The sequence below is a fragment of the Oncorhynchus gorbuscha genome, linkage group LG09 (assembly GCF_021184085.1).
Source record: "Oncorhynchus gorbuscha isolate QuinsamMale2020 ecotype Even-year linkage group LG09, OgorEven_v1.0, whole genome shotgun sequence".
Lineage (NCBI taxonomy): Eukaryota > Metazoa > Chordata > Actinopteri > Salmoniformes > Salmonidae > Oncorhynchus > Oncorhynchus gorbuscha.
In genome coordinates, this window is record NC_060181.1 from 60,476,410 (window position 1) to 60,500,140 (window position 23,731).

At 41.7% G+C, this 23,731-nt stretch overlaps 1 protein-coding gene across 3 annotated transcripts in view; it reads left to right on the forward strand.

Moving 5' to 3' along the window:
• The window catches only part of LOC124043865 (mitogen-activated protein kinase kinase kinase 20-like), a 53,950-nt gene that overhangs the window by 7,392 nt on the left and 22,827 nt on the right, over positions 1-23,731 (forward strand). For all 3 annotated transcript variants that reach the window (XM_046362954.1, XM_046362953.1, XM_046362955.1), the window contains exon 4: positions 23,294-23,395. In XM_046362954.1, coding sequence (XP_046218910.1) covers positions 23,294-23,395 — 102 coding nt within the window. The remainder of the gene's footprint in view (positions 1-23,293; positions 23,396-23,731) is intronic.

Consider the following 23,731-nt stretch of genomic DNA (forward strand, 5'->3'; position numbering starts at 1 on the left):
ATTTGCCACTCTTAGAAAAAAGGTTTCCAAAATGGTCCTTCGGCTGTTCGCATAAGATCACTTTTTTTTTGGTTCCAGTTAGAACCCTTTTGAGGTTATACCTGGAAAAGTTGTAGGTTTGACGTTTCTCTCTTTGGAAAGGGTTGTACATGGAACCAAAAGGGTTCTGCCTGGAACCAAAAAGGGTTCTTCCAAGGATTCTCCCATGGAGACAGCTGAAGTACACTTTTTTAGGTTCTAGATAGCTCTTTTTTAAGAGTGTAGTGTAGTTTTTATAAAGTACCCAAGACAAATATGTGAGTTAATTTGACCATTGGATAAAAAGCTACTGCTTATATACTGCAATGTGGGTTGGATTGAATTGAGCCCCTGATCTTCATTTTCAAGGTGATGATTACACTTCACAATACAATATATAAATGTGAATACCTTATTAAATGCGAGTCCACATTTCAAAGATTTATTTTGCGCACCATGGGGGATTCGAACTTACACTGCAAGTGCAACACAATCTCACACTCAATTCGTGCAAATATATACAAAAATATTTCAGCAGATTTTGTGTGTTTTTAGTTCCTTTGAAAATACACACATTTTTGTGTGACTTAATTCTTAGGAAAATACACAACTCTTTGTGACTACATTCATAGGAAAAAATACATTTTTGGGGGGGAAAACTTCGGAACATTATTTTGAAAGTTTTTGGAGATCAAATCAAATGTATTTATATAGCCGTTCGTACATCAACTGATATCTAAATGTGCTGTACAGAAACCCAGCCTAAAACCCCAAACAGCAAGCAATGCAGGTGTGGAAGCACGGATTTTGCAACTAATGAGTTTGCATAACAATCGGAAATCGGTATTTTTGGGCGCCGATTATTATTATTTATTTTTTTAATTAAAAAATAACCTTTATTTAACTAGGCAAGTCAGTAAAGAACACGTTCTTATTTTCAATGATGGCCTAGGAACGGTGGGTTAACTGCCTTCTTCAGGGGCAGAACAACAGATTTTCACCTTGTCAGCTCAGGGGATCCAATCTTGCAACCTTACAGTACCTATTCCAACGCTCTAACCATCTGCCTCTCATTGCACTCCACGAGGAGACTGCCTGTTACGCAAATGCAGTAGAAACCAAGGCAAGTTGCTAGTTAGCATTAAACTTATCTTATAAAAAACAATAAATCATAATCACTAGTTATAACTACACGTGGTTGATGAAAAAAGCACAATCGTTGGACCTAACCATAAACACCAATGCCTTTCTTAAAATCAATACACAGAAGTATGTATTTTTAAACCTGCATATTTAGCTAAAAGAAATCCAGGTTATCAGGCAATATTTAACCAGGTGAAATTGTCACTTCTCTTGCGTTCATTGCACGCAGAGTCAGGGTATATGCAACAGTTTGGGCAGCCTTGCTTATTGCAAACTAATTTGCCAGAATTGTATGTAATTATGACATAACATTGAAGGTTGTGCAATGTAACAAGTATATTTAGACTTAGACGTTTTGTTCGAAATGATAGTTTCCAGATTCAACCATATTAATGACCAAAGGCTCGTATTTCTGTGTGTTATGTTATAATTAAGTCTATGATTTGATAGAGCAGTTTGACTGAGCGGTGGTAGGCAGCAGCAGGCTCGTAAGCATTCATTCAAACAGCGCTTTCGTGCATTTTGCCAGCAGCTCTTCGCAAGCCTATCAGCCTAATGGCTGGTGTAACCGATGTGAAATGGTTAGCTAGTTAGTGGGGTGCGCGCTAATAGCGTTTCAAATGTCACTCGCTCTGAGACTTTGAGTAGTTACATACACTCAATTAGTATTTGGTAGCGTTGCCTTTCAATTGTTTAACCTGGGTCAAATGTTTCAGGTAGTCTTCCACAAGCTTCCCACAATAAGTTGGGTGAAATTTGGCCCATTCCTCCTGACAGAGCTGGTGTAACTGAGTCAGGTTTGTAAGACCTCCTTGCTCGCACACGCTTTTTCAGTTCTGCCCACAAATCTTCTATAGGTTTGAGGTCAGGGCTTTGTGATGGCCACTCCAATACCTTGACTTTCTTGTCCTTTGGAAGTATGCTTGGGGTCATTGTCCATTTGGACAACGCATTTGTGACCAAACTTTAACTTCCTGATGTTTTGACATGTTGCTTTCTCATGAAGCCATCTATTTTGTGAAGTGCACCAGTCCATCCTGCCGCAAAGCTCTCCCACAACATGATGCTGCCACCCCCGTGCTTCACGGTTGGGATGGTGTTCTTTGGCTTGCAAGCGTCCCCCTTTTTCCTCCAAACATAAGTGGTCATTATGGCCAAACAGTTATATTTGTGTTTCATCAGACCAAAGGACATTTCTCCAAAAAGTACGATCTTTGTCCCTATTTTGCAGTTGCAAACCGTAGTCTGGATTTTTATGGTGGTTTTGGAGCAGTGGCTTCTTCCTTGCTGAGCGGCCTATCAGGTTATGTCGATATAGGACTCGTTTTACTGTGGATGTAGATCATTTTGTACCTGTTTCCTTCAGCATCTTCACAAGGTCCTTTGCTGTTGTTCTGGGATTGATTTGCACTTTTCGCACCAAAGTATGTTCATCTCTAGGAGACAAAACGCGTCTCCTTCCTGAGCGGTATGACGGCTGTGTGGTCCCATGGTGTTATACTTGCGTAGCGTACTATTGTTTATTATTTTATTTTATTTTTTTTATGGACAAAAAAAAAGCTTTCAAAAGCAAGGACATTTCTAAGTAACCACAAGCTTTTGAACAGTAGTTTATATATTCTCCAATCTGGAAACCCTCATTAAATTCAACATAGCCTTGTATAAAATGCATTAAGAGAGAAATGGTGTAACAAAAAGTGTAGCCTTGTATTAAATGCATTATAAAGAAAATTGTATAATGTAGGCTCCAGAAAATATAAAATGTGTTATGAAGAAAATCGTGTAGGCCTACTGTTGCCTACATGAAAAAGGGGGTCTCTGACTGCAAGTGCACCAGTGTCCCAAAGTGTTAAACAGAAAACAAGCATAGAAAAAAACAGTATTGACATTAATAAAAAATCATTAAAAAAAGTAAGCCTACTATTATAGTGTAGATAACCATTGCCCATCATGCATTGCTCTAATAACATTCAAAAGATTGTTCAGAAGTTTGCCCCCAAACATTTTTTTCACACGAATTAAGCCACACAAAAATGCATTAAACACACATATTCCTCTGAAATACTTTTTGTACATATTTGCACGAATTAAGTGTGAGATTGTGTTGGCAAGTGGCAATAAATGTCAGGAACTTAGTTCCGGAGGGATCTGTGACAGGTGTCATTACGCACACCTGGTCCCTATTCCCTTTGATTAGTAATTGTATAAGTGTGCCCTTTGTTTACCATTGTCCTGTCGATTATTGTTCCAATGTCCGTTGGTTTGTGTGAGTACCTGTGCTATGTTGTTTTGGCTTTCGTGCCACGTATATTGTGCAGATGATTATGGGTCTTGTCCAATGTGATAATCATTGTGCGATTGTGTATTTATTCAAGGTACTCCTCACTCTTTTGTTTGGGTTTCTACCCTATGTTTTGTATACGTGTTTGTTTGGTCTTCAACCCAGGGACCTTTCAACTGCACGCTGTAATTTGGGTAATAAAAATCCTATTACGCATTCCTGCGCCTGTCTCCCGATCTCTTCATACCGACGTGACATTACCACTGTGAGCTACCTGTCCAGAGCCACATTTGCTAACGATGCACATACTGTAGTTTTATTATCAGAGTGCCAGTGGACTTCTGGTAAGTATGCTTTAGTGAGGAAGTGTTGGTATCAGGTACAACTACATTTACCCACCCCCAAAATTCATATTTATGAGCAATTCACACCTGAATACATTTTGTTTTTAAAGGGGTTGGGCAAAGGCTGAAATTGGGGTTGAGAGTAACCCTTAAGACCTTGGTGTTCGTATCTAAACCACATAATGTAAATGATTAGATCTATAACCTACATCCTTCCTGGGTTTATATTAGGGCATAATATGGTCAAGTCAATTCATATTATTAATTACAAGTACAGGCCTGGTTCCTTCCCCCAACCGTGATTCTTGTTTGCACTATTATCTGTGGTGAGATAGGAATGTATGTTGTGCAAACATCAGACTCCCACTAGTCTAGTTGATATCAGATAATGTCAATTTTAGCCATCTGTCTTTGTCAGGTGAAGCCACTCTATAGTTCATGGAGCGACAGGAGAGCTGTGTGTCTGTCTCTGTGTCTCCCCGGTTCCCGAAGTGTCTCAATGATTTAACAATGATTATTGGCAGTGCTTGTGGCCTTTTGATAAGGTGTTGCATGGACTATCAAAGCATCCTACTTCCACATGATGCTTCTGTTATTGCTATGCTCGTTGTGTTTCCCTTCACTACTGGTCTGGGGAAAGTATGCATTAGAGTAATATGGTCTGATCCTTCTTGAACATGATAGAAAAATAGTTTTTACAGGGATATAGTTTTGACATTGATAGTTTATAGGGTGACTGCACTTCCTGATTTGGCCTTGTTTTCCATCAATGCTCATTAAGAAATGCTAGCGGTCATGAGTGTGTGTCGGTCTGATGTGGGTGTTTCTTGGGTGTGTCTTTGCCATTCAATCACAACAAGGCCAGTAGTGAGGTAAGATAAGCTAGCTTTGCTATGAGATCGAAGTTCAGGACTTCTCCTCTCTGACTGACTTGCCATCTTAAGATAGTCAGCTAATTCAGTTTTATGTGTAGACTAAAACCTGCGCTGACCTTGTTTAACCAAGCTGACAGCAGTTAGCTAGCATAGCTCTACTATTATTCTGACATATCACATTCTTAAAATAAAGTGGTGATCCTAACTGACCTAAAACAGGGACTTTTTTACAGGGATTAAATGTCAGGGATTGTGGAAGACAGAGTTTAAATGTATTTGGCTAAGGTGTATGTAAACTTCCGACATCAACTGTATATAAACCCCAGTAATTTAGTGGGTTGTTTTAACCAATAAATTACTGGGAGCTTTATTTATATATATATACAGTTGAAGTCTGAAGTTTACATACATACCCCATAATGTAAAAGTAGAATTATGTTCTTAGAAATGTTAATAATTAATAGAAAATGAAAAGCTGAAATGTCTTAAGTCAATAAGTATTCAACCCCTTTGTTATGGCAAGCCTAAATTAGTTCAAGAGTATAAATGTGCTTAACAAGTCACATAATAAGTTGCATGGACTCACTCTGTGTGTAATAAGTGTTTAACATGATATTTTAATGACTACCTCATCTCTGTTCCCCACCCATAGTTATATGTAAGGTCCCTCTGTCGATCAGTGAATTTCAAACCGATTCAGCCACAAAGATCAGGGAGGTTTTCCAATGCCTCGAAAGAAGGGCACCTATTGGTAAATGGGTAGAAAGAAGAAAAAAAAGCCTACTTTGAATATCACTTTGAGCATGGCAAAGTTATTATTTTGTTTTTTTAATTTTCAATAATTATTTATTACCAAAAAAACGAGGGGGTAACAAAGTATTAAAACATGAAGGACAAACAATACAGCATCAAGACACTATCAAACATGTATCAGTCTTTCCGCAACCGAGCCATCCTTATGTGTGAGGGTGCTTGTGCATGATAGTGACATAACATATTGTCATAGTTTCCTTTTTCCCAATGTAACGGCTCTAATGGGTTAAAGAAGGAGACCACTGTGTTCATGATTTATAATAAACTGAAACACCTCAAAAATAAAAAACAAGAAAAAACGAAAGAGCACAGTTCAGTCAGGCAACAAAACAGATAAACAGAAAAGAACTCCCCAACAACCCGGAAAATCACAACTTGTATATGATCCCCAATCAGAGACAACGATAGACAGCTGCTAGTTAGTGGTGGCTGTTTAACAGTCTGATGGCCTTGAGATAGAAGCTGTTTTTCAGTCTCTCGGTCCCTGCTTTGATGCACCTGTACTGACCTCGCCTTCTGGATATAATAATAAATATAATAATATATGCCATTTAGCAGACGCTTTTATCCAAAGCGACTTACAGTCATGTGTGCATACATTCTACGTATGGGTGGTCCCGGGGATCGAACCCACTACCCTGGCGTTACAAGCGCCATGCTCTACCAACTGAGCTACAGGACCAGCGGGGTGAACAGGCAGTGGCTCGGGTGGTTGTTGTCCTTGATGATCTTTATGGCCTTCCTATGACATCGGGTGGTGTAGGTGTCCTGGAGGGCAGGTAGTTTGCCCCCGGTGATGAGTTGTGCAGACCTCACCACCCTCTGGAGAGCCTTACGGTTGTGGATGGAGCAGTTGCCGTATCAGGCGGCCCCACGGGATGCTCTCGATTGTGCACCTGTAAAATTTTGTGAGTGCTTTTGGTGACAAGCCAAATTTCTTCAGCCTCCTGATGTTTAGTTTTTAGTTTAGTTTATTTTTACAGGGACAGTGCACATTAATCAACGTTTCAGTAAAAGTGCCGGTTTTAGCCAGCCGGCTAATTTTCAACCGCAGTCCCTGGGCAGGTTATTAAAAACAATTACAATATAGACAATAGCACCATAGAACAAGCAAGACATGGCAACATAGGACAAGCAAGACATAGCATACAGACAGAGCAACATAGAACAAAAAGCAGCAAAACAAAATTCATAAAAGCAACAAAGTGTTTCCACACCTCACAAGCTACAGACAACAGACAACATGGAAAGCGGCAACACACAGCTAGGGACCATGTTCACAAATCTGATTGACCTTTAGCCAGGTCTTCAAGTATTTTGTGAAAGTATATGTGGTGCAGTTATGTGTGTCTGATGGCAGTGTATTCCAGACATGGGAAGCTCTCACAGAGAATGCTGATTTACTAAAGGTGCTTTTCCTTAGGGGAACTATACAGTCACCTCTCGTGGCAGACCTTGTGGATCTGCTGCCATATGCCTGGGTTTTCTGTTTAACAAAAATATTGAGTGGAGGGGAGCCAGGCCATTAAGGATCTTGAATACAAGACATGCGTCGGTGTATTGCACAAGATTTTCCCAACTCAAGAGCTCATGCTTTCTAAGGATGTGACAATGATGATGGCTATTGGGCTTCCTATCAAGCACTTTGAGAGCCTGTTTGTAGACAGACTGAATAGGTTTTAATGTTGTACAGCAAGCTTGGGCCCAACTAGTCAAGCAGTATGTTAAGTGGGGGAGTATCATAGAATTGAAGTACAGTTTTGCTACCTCTGTAGTCAAACAATTTTGTATAAATCGGAAATTAGCTAGGTTGAATTTGGTTGTTTGAATTACCTTTTTCACATGCTTTTTAAAAGAGAGGTTGGAATCAAGTATGATGCCAAGGTACTTAAAATCGGATACCACCTGGAGCTTCTCCCCTGACACATAGACATCTGGCTCAGTAGCATCTGTTGCCCTCTTTGTGAAGAACATGCAAACAGTTTTTTTCACATTGAGATGCAAACACGAGTCACTGGGCCACTTTGTAACCTGGACCATTACAGTAGTAATGAAGAGGCACTGCTGCGCCTTCTTCACCACGCTGTCTGTGTGGGTGGATCAATTCAGTTTGTCCGTGATGTGTACGCCGAGGAACTTAACTTAATACCCTCTCCACTACTGTCCCATCAATGTGGATAGGGGGGTGTTCCCTCTGCTGTTTCCTGAAGTCCACAATCATCTCCTTTGTTTTGTTGACGTTGAGTGTGAGGTTATTTTCCTGACACCACACTCCGAGGGCCCTCACCTCCTCCCTGTAGGCCGTCTCATCGTTGTTGGTAATCAAGCCTACCACTGTAGTGTCGTCTGCAAACTTGATGATCGAGTTGAAGGCGTGCATGGCCACGCAGTCGTGGGTGAACAGGGAGTACAGGAGAGGGCTCAGAACGCACCCTGGGGCCCCAGTGTTGAGAATCAGCGGGGTGGAGATGTTGTTAGCTACCCTCACCACCTGGGGGTGGCCCATCAGGAAGTCCAGTACCCAGTTGCACAGGGCGGGGTCAAGACCTAGGGTCTCGAGCTTGATGACGAGTTTGGCGGGTACTATGGTGTTAAATGCTGAGCTGTAGTCTAGGAACAGCATTCTCACACAGATATTCCTCTTGTCCAGATGGGTTAGGGCAGTGTGCAGTGTGGTTGCGATTGCGTCGTCTGTGGACCTATTGGGGTGGTAAGCAAATTGGAGTGGGTCTAGGGTGTCAGGTAGGTTGGAGGTGATATGGTCCTTCACTAGTCTCTCCAAGCACTTCATGATGACGGAAGTGAGCGCTACGGGGCGGTAGTCGTTTAGCTCAGTTACCTTAGCTTTCTTGGAACGGGAACATTGGTGGCCCTCGTGAAGCATGTGGGAAGAGTAGACTGGGATAAGGATTGATTGAATATGTCCGTAAACACACCAGCCAGCTGGTCTGCGCATGCTCTGAGGACGCGGCTGGGGATGCCGTCTGGGCCTGCAGCCTTGCGAGGGTTAACACGTTTAAATGTTGTAAATGTAAATGTTTGACTCGGTGCGGAACATATCCCAGTCGTGATCGAAGCAATCTTGAAGCGTGGAATCAGATTGGTCGGACCAGCGTTGAACAGACTTGAGCCCGGGAGCTTCCTGTTTTAGTTTCTGTCTATAGGCTGGAAGCAACCAAATGGAGTCGTGGTCAGCTTTTCCGAAAGGAGGGCGGGGGAGGGCCTTATATGTGTCGCGGAAGTTAGAATAACAATGATCCAGGGTTTTACCAGCCCTGGTTGCACAATCGATATGCTGATAGAATTTAGGGAGTCTTGTTTTCAGATTAGCCTTGTTAAAATCCCCAGCTACAATGAATGCAGCCTCGGGATATGTGGTTTCCATTTTACATAGAGTCAAATAAAGTTCGTTCAGGGCAGTCGATGTGTTTGCTTGGGTGGGAATATATGCGGCTGTGATTATAATCTTAGAGAATGTTCTTTGTATATAATGCGGTCGACATTTGATTGTGAGGAATTCTAAGTCAGGTGAACAGAAGGACTTGAGTTCCTGTATGTTGTTATGATCACACCACGTCTCGTTAATCATAAGGCATACCCCCCCCCCGCCCTTCTTCTTACCAGAGAGATGCTTGTTTCTGTCGGCGCGATGCGTGAAGAAACCAGCTGGCTGAAGAAGAAACCAGCCATGCTGGTCATTTATGAACATTTGAACATCTTGGCCATGTTCTGTTATAATCTCCACCCGGCACAGCCAGAAGAGGACTGGCCACCCCTCATAGCCTGGTTTCTTGCTACGTTTTGGCCTTTCTAGGGAGTTTTTCCTAGCCACCGTGCTTCTACACCTGCATTGCTTGCTGTTTGGGGTTTTAGGCTGGGTTTCTGTACAGCACTTTGAGATATCATCTGATGTATGAAGGGCTATATAAATTGATTTGATTTGATCTGTACCGACTCAGATAACGTGTCTTGAGTGAGCCATGTTTCCATGAAGCAAAGAACGTTAGTCTCTTATGTCTCTCTGGAAGGCTACCCTTGCTCGGATTTCAACTACCTTGTTGTCAAGAGACTGGACATTGGCGAGTAGTATCCTCGGGAGCGGTGCTCGATGTGCCCGTCTCCGGAGCCTGACCAGAAGACCGCATCGTCTGCCCCTTTTACGGCGTCGATGTTTTGGTTCACCGGCGGGGATCCTATCCATTGTCCTGGGTGTTGGGCAAAACAGAGGATCCGCATTGGAAAAGTTGTATTCTTGGTCGTAATGTTGGCGAGTTGACGTTGCTCTTAAATCAAATCAAATCAAATTTTGTTTGTCACATACACATGGATAGCAGATGTTAATGCGAGTGTAGCGAAATGCTTGTGCTCCAATAGCTCCTCCCGACTGTATGTAATAAAATCTAAGATTACCTGGGGTACCAACTTAAGAAGTAACACGTAAAAAAACAAAATACTGCATAGTTTCCTAGGAACGCGAAGCGAGGCGGCCATCTCTGTAGGTGCCGGAACTTCTATACTTGTACGGAATAAAACTTTTCCAAAACATGCATCCTATTTGCAATAAGGCCCTGAAGTAAAACTGAAAACAGGTTTGGCAAAGAAATGAACTTTTATGTCCTGAAGACAGTGTTATGTTTGGGGAAATTCCAACACAACACACCACTCTTCATATTTTCAAGCATGGTGGTGGCTGCATCAGGTTATGTGTAAGCTTGTCTTTAGCAAGGACTAGGGAGTTTTTTTGGATAAAAAGAAACGGATTAGAGCTAAACACAGGCAAAATCCTATAGGAAAACCTGGTTTAGTCTGCTTTCCAACAGACACCGGGAGACTAATTCACCTTTGAGCAGGACAATAACCTAAAACAGAATATACACTGATATACACTGTACACTGTAGTTGTTTACCAAGACAACATTGAATGTTCCTGAGTGGCCTAGTTACAGTTTGACTTATATCGGTTTGAAAATCTATGGCAAGACTTGAAAATGTCTAGGAAGAAACTTTATAGAGCTTGAAGAATTTTTTAAAGACTAAAGTGCAAATATTGTACAATCCAGGTGTGCAGACTTACCAAGAAAGAAAGGAGATTCTAAAATGTATTGACTCAGGGGTGTGAATACTTGTGTAAATTAGATATTTCTGTATTTCATTTTCAAAACAATTGCAAAAATTTCTGAGGTATTGTGTGTAGATGGGCAAGATTATTATTTTTATTAAATCCATTTGAATTCAGGCTGTAACACAACACAATGTTTAACTTATTTTGTACATAATGTTGCTGCTACCATCTCTTATGACCGAAAAGAGCTTCTGGACATCAGAACAGTGAATACTCACCTCAAATTGGACTAATAATTTTTCTTTAATGAGTCAGATGGGAAGGATATACTCCAAAAGCCCGAACAGGCCCTCATCCCCGTCATTTGCTGGAGAAAGAAACAGGGATTTTGCGGAAAGAGATCGGGGTGCCTTGTGAGGATCAGGTGCCGAGTGGCTAATCTGCCTCTGCCATCCGTACTGTTAGCTAACATTCAATCGCTGGAAGATAAATGGGATGAACTGAAAGCACATATATCCTACCAACGGGACATTACAAACTGTAATATCCTATGTTTTACAGAGTCGTGGCTGAACGACGACATTAATAACATACAGCTGATGGGTTATACACTCTATCGGCAGGATAGAACAGCAGCCTCTGGTAAGACACGGGGCGGGGGCCTATGCATATTTGTAAACAACAGCTGGTGCATGATATCTAAGGAAGTCTCGAGGTTTTGCTCGCCTGAGGTAGAGTATCTCATGATAAGCTGTAGACCACACTATCTACCTAGAGGTCGAGGAGTTTCAACTGCGATACCGATTTATTGGAGGACCAAAAAAAACGATACTGATTAATCGGCCATTTAAAAAAAAAGAATTGTAATAATGACAATTACAACAATACTGAATGAACACTTATTTTAACTTAATATAATACATCAATAAAAATCTATTTAGCCTCAAATAAATAATGAAACATGTTCAATTTGGTTTTAATAATGCAAAAACAAAGTGTTGGAGAAGTTTTTATATGTGCCATGTAAAAAAGCTAACGTTTGAGTTCCTTGCTCAGAACATGAGAACATATGAAAGCTGGTGGTTCCTTTTAACATGAGACTTCAATATTCCAAGGTAAGAGGTTTTAGGTTGTAGTTAATATAGTATTTATAGGACTATTTCTCTCTAACATTTGTATTTCATATACCTTTCACTATTGGATGTTCTTATAGGCACTTTAGTATTGCCAGTGTAACAGTATAGCTTCCGTCCCTCTCTTCGCCCCTACCTGGGCTCGAACCAGGAACACATCGACAACAGCCACATTCGAAGCAGTGTTACCCATCGCTCCACAAAAGCAGCGGCTATTGCAGAGCAAGAGGAACAACTATTCCAAGTCTCAGAGCAAGTGATGTTTGAAACGATATTAGCTCGCACCCTGCTAACTAGCTAGCTATTTCACATCGGTTACACCAGCCATTAGGCTGATAGGCTTGAAGTCATAAACAGTGCTGTGCTTGAAGCATTGCGAAGAGCTGCTGGCAAAACGTACAAAAGTGCTGTTTGAATGAATGCTTACGAGCCTGCTGCTGCTGCCTACCATCGCTCAGTCAGACTGCTCTATCAAATATCAAATCATAGACTTAATAATAACATAATAACACACAGAAATACGAGCCTTTGGTCATTAATATGGTCGAATCCAGAAACTATAATTTCGAAAACAAAACGTATTATTATTTCAGTGAAATACGGAACCGTTCGGTATTTTATCTAATGGGTGACATCCCTAAGTCTAATTATTCTTGTTACATTGTACAACCTTCAATGTTATGTCATAATTACATAAAATTCTGGCAAATTAGTTCGCAATGAGCCAGGATGCCCAAACTGTTGCATATACTCTGCGTGCAATGAACGCAAGAGAAGTGACACAATTTCACCTGATTAATATTGCTTGCTAACCTGGATTTCTTTTAGCTAAATATGCAGGTTTAAAAATATGTACATCTGTGTATTGATTTTAAGAAAGGCATTGGTGTTTATGGTTAGGTACAGTCGTGCAACGATTGTGCTTTTTTCGCAAATGCGCTTTTGTTAAATCATCCCCCAGCGTTGCATCGATTATATGCAACGCAGGACACGCTAGATAAACTAGTAATATCATTAACCATGTGTAGTTAACTAGTGATTATGATTGATTGTTTTTTATATGAGAAGTTTAATGCTACCTAGCAACTTACCTTGGCTTCTACTGCATTCGTGTAACAGGCAGGCTCCTTGTGGAGTGCAATGAGAGGCAGGTGGTTAGAGCGTTGGACTAGTTAACCGTAAGGTTGCAAGATTGAATCCCAGAGCTGACACGGTGAAAATCTGTCGTTCTGCCCCTGAACAAGGCAGTTGACCCACCATTCCTAGGCCGTCATTGAAAATAAGAATGTGTTCTTAACTGACTTGCCTAGTTAAATAAAAGTGTAAAAAATAAAATAAATTAAATCTGCAAAATCGGTGCCCAAAATAACGATTTCCAATTGTTATGAAAACTTGAAATCGGCACTAATTAATCGGCCATTCCGATTACTACCTCTACTATCTACCTAGAGAGTTTTCATCTGTATTTTTCGTAGCTGTCTACATACCACCACAGACCGATGCTGGCACTAAAACTGCACACAATTAGCTGTATACCTCCATAAGCCCTACCGGAAATCGCTCATCCAGAGGCGGGGACTTTAATGCAGGGAGACTTAAATCAGTTTTACCTCATTTCAATCAGCATGTTAAATGTGCAACCAGAGGGGAAAAACTCTAGACCACCTTTACTCCACACACAGAGACGTGTACAAAGCTCTCCTTCGCCCTCCATTTGGCAAATCTGACCATAATTCTATCCTCCTGATTCCAGATTACAAGAAAAGAATTAAGCAGGAAGCACATGTGACTTGGTCAATTAAAAAGTGGTCAGATGAAGCAGATATTAAACTATGGGACTGTTTTGCAAGCACAGACTGGAATATGTTCTGAGATTCTTCCGATGGCATTGAGGAGTACACCACATCAGTCACTGGCTTCATCAATAAGTGCATCGACGACATTGTCCCCAAAGTGACTGTACGTACATAGCCCAACCAGAAGCCATGGATTACAGGCAACATTCGCACTGAGCTAAATGGTTGAGCTGCCACTTTCAAGGAGCGGGACTCGGAAGCTTATAAGAAATCCCGCTATGCACTCCGACTTAAAATCAAACAGGCAAAGCGTCAATACAGGAATAAGATCGAACTGTACTACACCGGCTCCGACGCTCATCGTATGTGGAAGGGCTTGCAAACTATAACAGGCTACATAGCGAAGCACAACCGAGAGCTGCCCAGTGACACAAGCCTGCCAGACAAGCTAAATAACTTCTATGCTCGATTCGAGGCAAGCAACACTGAAACATGCATGAGAGTATCAGCTGTTCCGGACGACTGTGTGATCAAGCTCTCCGCAGCCGATGTGAATAAGACTTTTAAACAGGTCAACATTCACAAGGCCGCAGGAACAGACAGATTACCAGGACGTGTACTCCGAGCATGCGCTGACCAAACGGCAAGTGTCTTCACTGACATTTTCAACCTCTCCCTGTCTGAGTCTGTAATACCAACATGTTTCAAGTAGACCACTGTGTCCACCCTGTGCCCAAGAACACTAAGGTAACCTGCTTAAATGACTACTGACCCGTAGCACTCACGTCTGTAGCCATGAAATGCTTTGAAAGGCTGGTCATGGCTCACATCAACACCATTATCCCAGAAACCCTAGACCCACTCCAATTTGCATAACGGATCCACAAATGATGCAATCCCTATTTCACTCCACACTGCCCTTTCACACCTGTAGAAAAGGAACACCTATGTGAGAATGCTTTTCATTGACTACAGTTCAGTGTTTAATTAATAAGCTAAGGACCCTGGGACTAAACACCTCCCTCTGCAACTGGATCCTGGACTTCCTGAGGGGCCGCCACCAGGAGGTAAGGGTAGGTAACAACACATCTGCCATTCTGATCCTCAACACGGGGACTCCTCAGGGGTGCGTGCTCAGTCCCCTCCTGTACTCCCTGTTCACTCATGACTGCACGGCCAGGTACGACTCCAACACCATCATTAAGTTTGCCGATGACACAACAGTGGTAGGTCTGATCACCAACAACGATGAGACAGCCGATAGGGAGGAGGTCAGAGACCTGAGCGTGTGGTGCCAGGACAACAACCTCTCCCTCAACATAATCAAGACAAAGGAGATGATTGTGGACTACAGGAAAAGGAGGACAGAGCACGCCCCCATTCTCATCGACGTGGCTGTAGTGTCGCAGTTTGATAGCTTCTAGTTCCTTGGCGACTCAGCCCCCATAATAGGATCAGAGGCAGAGAATCCTAATAGAGAGAGGGGAACCTTCCAGGCTGAGACAGCAAGGGCAGTTTGTCGTTCCAGTCCCTTACCGTTCACCTTCGCAACCCTGGGCCAGACTACACTCAATCATAGGACCTAAAGACTTAAAGGTTGAGACCAAGTCTGCATCTCTCACATGGATAGGCGGACTATTCCATTAAAATTGAGCTCTATACGAGAAAGCCTCCAGCTGTTTGCTTCAAAATTCTGGGGACAATAAGGAGGCCTGTGTCTTGTGACCGTAGCATACGTGTATGTATGTACAGCAGGACAGAATTGGAGAAATAGGTAGGAGCAAGCCCATGTAATGCTTTGTAGGTTAGCAGTGAAATCTTGAATTCAGCCCTAGCCTTAACAGGAAGCCAGTGTAGAGAGGCTAGCACTGGTGTAATATGATCAGATGTTTTAGTTCTAGTAAAGATTCTAGCAGCCGTGTTTAGCACTAACTGAAGCTTATTTAGTGCTTTATCCGGGTAGCCGGAGAGTAGAGCATTGCAGTAGTCTAACCTAGAAGTGACAAAAGCATGGATCGGTTTTTCTGCAAATGTTCAGATTTGCAAAAGTAAACATTTGCCACCGTCCACTTCCTTATGTCTAAAACACAGACTTCCAGGGTAGGCAATTTTGGGGCTTCACCATGTTTAATCGAAATGCACAGCTGTGTGTCTGCATAGCAGTGAACGTTAACATTGCGTTTCTGATGGCATCACCGAGAGGTAAAATGTATAGTGAAAACAATAGTGATCCTAAAATGGAACCTTGAAGAACACCGAAACTTACAATTGATTTGTCCGACAGATAAGATCTAAACCAGCCAAGAACTTGTCCCCATAGACCAATTAATGTTTCCAATCTCTCCAAAAGAATGTGGTGATCTATGGTGTCAAAAGCAACACTAAGGTCTAGGAGTATGAGGACATATGCAGAGCCTTGGTCTGACGTCATTAAAAGGTCATTTACCACCTTCACGAGTGCAGTCTCAGTGCTATGATGGGGTCTAAAACCAGACCAAAGCGTTTCATATACATTATTCGTGTACATTATTTGTCTTCGGGAAGGTAGTGAGTTACTGCGCAACAGCTTTTTCAAAAAATGTTGAGAGGAATGGGAGATTCACCATAGACCGATAGGTTTTAACATGTTCTGGGTCAAGGTTTGGATTTTTCAAGAGGCTTTATTACTCACTTTTAGTGAGTTTGGTACACATCCCGTGTATTTGGAGCCATTTATTATGTTCAACCTGGGAGGGCCAAGCACAGGAAGTAGCTCTTCCAGTAGTTTAGTTTGAATATGGTCCAGTATGCAGCTTGAAGGTTTAGAGGCCATGACTATTTTCATGAATGTGTCAAGATCACATCACCAACAAGCTATATCATGGTCCAAACACACCAAGACAGTCGTGAAGAGGGCATGACAAAACCTATTCCCGCTCAGGAGACTGAAAAGATTTTGCATGGGTTCTCAGATCCTCAAAATGTTCTACAGCTGCACCATCGAGAGCATCCTGACAGGTTACAACACTGTCTGGTATGGCAATGCCTTGCTCGACCGCAAGGCAGAACAGAGGGTAGTGTGTACGGCCCAGTACGTCACTGGGGCCAAGCTTCGTGCCATCCAGGACCTCTATACCAGGCGGTGTCAGAGGAAGGCCCTAAAAATTGTCAGACTCCAGCCACCTTAGACATAGACTGTCCTCTCCGCTACCGCATGGCAAGTCTAGGTCCAAAAGACATCTTAACAGCTTCTACCCGCAAGCCATAAGACTTCTGAACAGCTAATAAAATGGCTCCCCAGACTATTTTCATTGCCCCCCATCCCCTATTTTACGGTGCTGCTAGTCTCTGTTTATTATCTATGCATAGTCACTTTAACTCTACCTGCATATACGTATTACCTCGACTAACCGGTGCCCCCACATTGACTCTGTACCAGTACCCCCTGTAATATAGCCTCGCTATTGTTATTTTTCTGCAGCTCTTTAGTTATTTGTTGCTGTTATTTTTAATTTTTTAAACTTCTCTATTTTTGACTTAACCAACAACGCAGTTAAGAAAAAATAAGTGTTACGGTCTTGTAAGTAAGTATTTCACTGTAAAGTCTACACCTGTTGTATTCACCGGATGTGACAAATAAAATGTAGGATAAAAAAACTTGAGCGTCTCCATTGATCCTCCATTGATCCTGAGCTGATTTGTGCAGACTCAGGACAACTGAGCTTTGGAGAAATATGCAGATTCAACGAGGAGTCCGTAATTTGCTTTCTAATGATCATGATCTTTTTGGCGAAGAAGTTTATGAATTCATCACAGCTGAAGTGAAAGGCATCCTCTCTTGGAGAATGCTGCGTTTTCGTTAGCTTTGCGACAGTATCAAAAATACATTTTTGGATTGTTCTTATTCTCCTCAATTAGGTTGGAAAAATAGGATGATCCAGCAGCAGTGAGGGCTCTTCGATATTGCACGGTACTGTCTTTCCAAGCTAGTATGAATACTTTCAGTTTGGTAGAGCGCAATTTCCGTTCCAATTTTCTGGAAGCTTGCTTCAGGGCTCTAATATTTTCTGTATACCAGGGAGGAAGTTAGTTTCTTGTGACAATTTTGGTTTTGTTTTCAAGGGTGCGACTGCATCTAAGGTATTACACAATGTTACATTTAGATCCTCAGATTAGGTGGTTAACTGATTTTTGTACTCTGAGCAGATTATTTGTTGCTATTGCAAACGTAATAAGATGGTGGTCTGTGAGTCCAGGATTATGAGGAAAAACCTTTTAGATCCAAAATATTTCATCCACTGGGAAGAAAATAGATCCAGGGGATGACTGTGGCAATGAGTAGGTCCGGAAACATGTTGGACAAAATCCACTGAGTCGTTGATGGCTCCAAAAGCCTTTTGGAGAGGGTCTGTGGACTTTTCCATATGAAATATTAAAGTCACCCAAAATGTGAATGTACAGGCCTCCCTGTTATCTGCCATGACTACAAGTCCGACAGGAATTTAGGGCACTCGGTGAGGAACTCTGTATACGGCCCAGGAGGCCTGTAAACAGTAGCTATAAAAAGTGATTGAGTACGCTGCATAGATTTCCTGACTAGAAGCTCTGCTCTACAGCACTCACAATTCAATTGCTGGTTGCAAACTGCTTTCAGCCAGCTTAGTGGACTTTCTTCACTAGCATAGTCGATGTAGTCAGCTCAGCCATCCCCATTGAGACCATGTCTGTGCCTCAATCTAGGTTGGGCAAAACTAAACGTGGTCGTGTTCGTCTTAGCAATCTCACTGAAATAAAGACCTCCATTCCTGTCATTATTGAAAGAGGTTGTGATATATAAAAACACCAGTCATTTTTGTTGTGGTAAATTGATATTTGTGATCGTAAATGTTAGCAATAACTCTGTCTTTGCGGGATGCGCAGATATGCGGATATGGTCACTAGTGTAACCAGGAGGAGAGGTCTCATTTAACACAGTAAATTCATCATGCTTAAGCCATGTTTCAGTCAGGCCAATCGCATCAAGATTATGATCAGTGATTAGTTAATTGACTAACTGCCTTCGAAGTGAGGGATCTAACATTAAGTAGCCTTATTTTGAAAAAAAGTGTTTTATACCTTTCAAGTGTAACAGTTCCATGTAGAAAAAAAGTAATACTTCACATAATACTTAAGAAACCATTGTTCCTTATATATATTAAGAGTGTTCTGCTAATATAACAATGTGCAAATATTATACCTTCCTGTAGGGTATATGGTGTTCCCTGACCTGTTTGCTCCAGGCCTCTCTCATCACTGATACTAGTCATGAAGGAGCCTGGCTTCGGCTCCTATATCCGACACAGCTCCTGTTTCACAGAGGGAGAGAGAGAGAGAGAAAGACTGTCGCTCACAGTCATGGAAGCCAACAGTAACTATACGGTTGAAGGTAGCCAGTCAGAGTTCCTGATTCTCTGCTAATTCACAAGGGACACATGCCAGCATGGCACTGACTGGTTGGCATTATTCACTCTGGAGTAGTCCATTGGCACAGTGGAAGGGGGCACCTCCTTACAACATACAAGACACAGGTGGTTAGGTGAATTCCAGGACATAGTAATTAGACAATTGACCAGATCAAATGTGACCAACCCGATTCAAGTGTCCTCCATTACTCTGAAGCGGGACTGGTATCTAGCCTCTGCCTTCTGTAACAATTCCTGATATGGTAGGGGGGTTCCCATGACGCTGCTGAACAACAAATCCATCAGGTTTTGTACATAGCCTGTGAAGGAAATCAAATATAATCACACAATAAACATATAGCGAGAAAAATGAATTTTAAAAAGTACTTTTTATGCTAAAACAGGCACTGCAACTACCGAATAGATTCAGGCTGGTGACGCTGATGCTGTTACTATGCAACCAGCTGTGTACATTACTGAATGCTTGCTGATACGTTTTGCTATGCTGCCATAGCTATATATTTAGTAGATAAGTAGCATCCTTCATTTAGTTTTGCCCTAGAAAATACACAAACTTTTATAAGAACAGGCATGTTGTTTTGGGTTAGCAAACGAAGCCCCCGAATGCTAGCTGGCTACCTAACTTGCAAATCCCGGTTAGTTATTATATTTTTGTCTGAGTTGAAATTAGTTGGCTAGCTAACGTTACCTAGCCAGTTCAAGTTGAACATTATTGAAAACAAGCTGGCTACATCCTATCATTAGCTAGCTAGCAAGTGCCTGCCCTGTATAGGCCTTTCTCTCGCACAAGGGGGGGTCAAATTGCAGGGGACTCTGGAAATGACTGTTTCTGTTGTTTTTTTTGCTGCTGCTGTACACTACGTGGGCATAAAAATACATTTTCCTGTCAAATAAACATCAGTCTTTCTTGTAAACTAAGCTAGACCTGGTTTTACGGACATTTTTTATTGCCTACACTAGATTCTTCGGCCACTGTCATTTAGGAAACTAGGAGGCTGAGACCGGTAGCTAGCTAGCTAAACTAACGTAGGTAGCTGAATATTATAATAGGTTTAACTTGCTGCCAAAACTCTTGCTAAGACTATGTACAGTGCCTTCAGAAAGTATTCATACCCCTTGACTTATTTCACATTTTGTGATTTTTTTACACAATACCCCATAACAAATGTTTTGATTTTTTTTAGGAAATCTATTGAAAATGCATGTCAGAAATATCTAATTTACATAAGTATTCACACCCCTGAGTCAGTACTTTTTAGATGCACCTTTGGCAGCGATTACAGCTGTGAGTCTCTTTCTCTAAGAGCTCTGAGAGCTTTCCACACCTGAATTGTGCAACACTTGCCCATTAATCTTTTCAAAATTCTTCAAGCTCTGTCAAATTGGTAGTTGATCATTGCTACACTTAGAAAGGTGCTATCTAGAACCTAAAAAGGTTATTTGGCTATTGGGTTCCATGCAGAACCTTTGCCCCAGAGGGTTCTACATGGAACCAAAAAGGTTTCTACCTTGAACTAAAAAGGGTTCTCTTATGATGACAGCTGAAGAACCCTTTTAGAACCCTTTTTTTCTAAGATTGTAGATAACCATTTACAGGTCTTGCCATAGAGTTTCAAGTAGATTTAAGTTGAAACTGTTACTCAGCCACTCAGGAACATTCACTGTCTTCTTGGTAAGTAACTCCCGTGTAGATTTGGACTTGTGTTTTAGATTATTGTCCTGCTGAAAGGTGAATTCATCTACCAGTGTTCTGGTAGAAAGCAGACTGAACCAGGTTTTCCTCTGTGCTTAGCGATTTTGTCTGTGCTTAGCGCCATTCCATTTATTTTTTTAACCTGAAAAACTCTCTAGTCCTTACAAGCATACCCATAACATGATGCACCCACCACTATGCTTGAAAATATGGAGAATGGTACTCAGTAATGTGTGTGTATTGGATTTGCCCCAAACATAAGACTTTGTATTCAGAACAAAAAGTGAATTTCTTTTCCACATTGTTTGCAGTATTACTTTAGTGCCTGCCTTGTTACTTTTTATTCTGTACAGGCTTCCTTCTTTTCACTCTGTCAATTAGGTTAGTATTGTGGTGTAACTACAATGTTGCTGATCCATCCTCAGTTTTCTCCTATCACAGCCATTAAACTCTTAACTGTTTTAAAATCACCATTGGCCTAATGGTAAAATTTCTGAGTGGTTTCCTTCCTCTCCATACAACAGATTATGTGACTTGTTAAGCACATTTTTACTTCTGAACTTATTTAGGCTTGCCATAAATCAAAGGGGTTGAATAGTTATTAACTCAAGACAGTTTTTTTATACATTTTCAAAAAATGTAATTCCACTTTGACATTATGGGATATTGTGTGTAGGCCAGTAACAATACATCTCAATTGAATTTATTTTAAATTCAGGCTGTAACACAGCAACATATGGAAAAAGTAAATGGGTGTGAATACTTTCTGAAGGCATTGTATATAACGTACAGTATAAACAATCAAAGAAATGTATACTGAACAAAAATATAAATGCAACATGTAAAGTGTTGGTCCCATGTTTCATGAGCTGAAATAAAAGATCCCAGAAATGTTCCATGTGCACAAAAAGCTTATTTCTCTCAAATTCTGTGCACAAATTTGTTTACATCCCTGTTAGTAAGCATTTCTCCTTTGCCAAGACAATCCATCTACCTGGCAGGTGTGGCATATCAAGAAGCTGATTTAACAGCATGATCATTACACAGGTGCACCTTGTGCCGGGGGCAATAACAGGCAGTTTTGTCACACAACACAATGCCACAGATGCCTCAAGTTTTGAAGGAGCCTGCAATTGGCATGCTGACTGCAGGAATATCCACCAGAGCTGTTGCTGGAGAATTTGTTTATTTCTCTAACATAAGCTGCCTCCAACATTGTTTTCGAGAATATGGCACTACATTCAATCGGCCTCACAACCACAGACCACGTGTAATCACACCAGCCCAGGGCCCCCACATCCGGTTTCTTCACCTGCTGGATGATCTGAGTTGAGCCACCTAGACAGCTGATGAAACTGTGGGATAGAACAACTGAAGAATTTCATGCACAAACTGTCAGAAACCGTTTTAGAGAAGCTCATCTGCATGCTCGTCGTCCTCACCAGCGCCTTGATCTGACTGCAGTTCGGCGTCGTAACAGATTTCAGAAGGCAAATGCTCACCTTTGATGGCCACTGGTACACTGGTGAAGTGTGCTATTCATGGATGAATCCCAGTTTCAACTGTACCGGGCAGATGGCAGACAGCGTGTATGGGCAAGCGGTTTGCTGATGTCAACATTGTGAACAGAGTGCCCCATGGTGGCAGTGGGGTTATGTTATGGGCAGGCATAAGATACACACAACGAACACAATTGTATTTTATTGATGGCAATTTGAAAGCACAGAGATACAGTGACAAAATCCTGAGGCCCTTTGTCGTGCCATTCATCTGCCGCCATCACCTCATGTTTCAGCATGATAATGCACGGCCCTATGTCGCAAAGATCTGTACACAATTCCTGGATGCTGAAAATGTCCCAGTTCTTCAATGTCCTGCATACTCCCAGACATGTCACCCATTGTGCATGTTTGGGATGCTCTAGATTGACATGTACGGCAGCGTGTTCCAGTTCCTGCCCATATCCAGCAACTTCGCACAGCCTTTGAAGAGGAGTGGGATAACATTCTACAGGTCACAGTCAACAGCCTGATTAACTCCATGCATGGGAAATTTGTCACGCTGCATGAGGCAAATCAGGTCACACCAGATGGTTTTCTGGTCCACGCCCCTACCTTATTTTTAAGGTATCTGTGACCAACAGATGTATATCTCTTTATATTTTTGTTCAGTTTATATGATGGTTGGCAACCAACTTTAAGGTGAATTACCGTCACAAACTGGGCTGAAGCGTGGACCTTGTTCCTCTTTCAATCACCCGATGAGTAGATGGGAGGGGCGGGACTTGCAGCACGTCAAGCATCTAAACTAGAACCAAGTTATATTTTAGCGCCTGGTTATGCAGACGCAATGCCGCCGGTTTGGTCAGCATTTAAGAGCTGTTCTAAAAGACCGCCTGAAATTTCAGCTAGTTTTCAGTTTTCCCCTCCCCACTCAGACCACCCCAAGACAGTCCTAGCAGAGTTCTTGCTTGAGTAATTGCTCTTTGCTGAGAAGCTATTTTTGTTTCTTTTTGACCATTTTAATTGAAAACAATCACAGTAAGGTACTTAATTGTTACCCAGAAATGATTTGATATTGAGATGGAAACAGCTGCATTGGACCTTTAACTATAGTATAAAGACATATTTGATAGTGCAGAGCAATGTGAATGCTATTTTGGGAGTTTTATAATGGTATGTGTTTTCACCACAGATTATGCCAGTGGAGGGTCCCTGTATGACTACCTGTCCAGTGCAGAGAGTGAGGAGATGGACCAGGAACAGGTCATGACTTGGGCCATGGAGATTGCCAAAGGTACAGTCATGATTCATTGTCTTAGCTCCTTTAAAACTTGCAAGGGTACGTGTTCTTGTCGAATTTTTGCAAAGCCATTTGACTAAACTTAAACACGGAGTGAGATTCCACATTTGTTTTGGCTCGTTAGCAACTCAGCAGTAGAATATACTTCAGATATGTACGCTCGGGGTCTATTCCAACTCATTGAGAACAATACGGTCTCATTGAGAACAAGTGAAGTCAAAACACGAAGGCCTACATGTGATTAATCTGTGTCCTTAGTTTACATAAGTAATGGACATTGTGAGGAAGGCATGGATGAGGCATTTATGAGAGCACAGATGAACACAGACT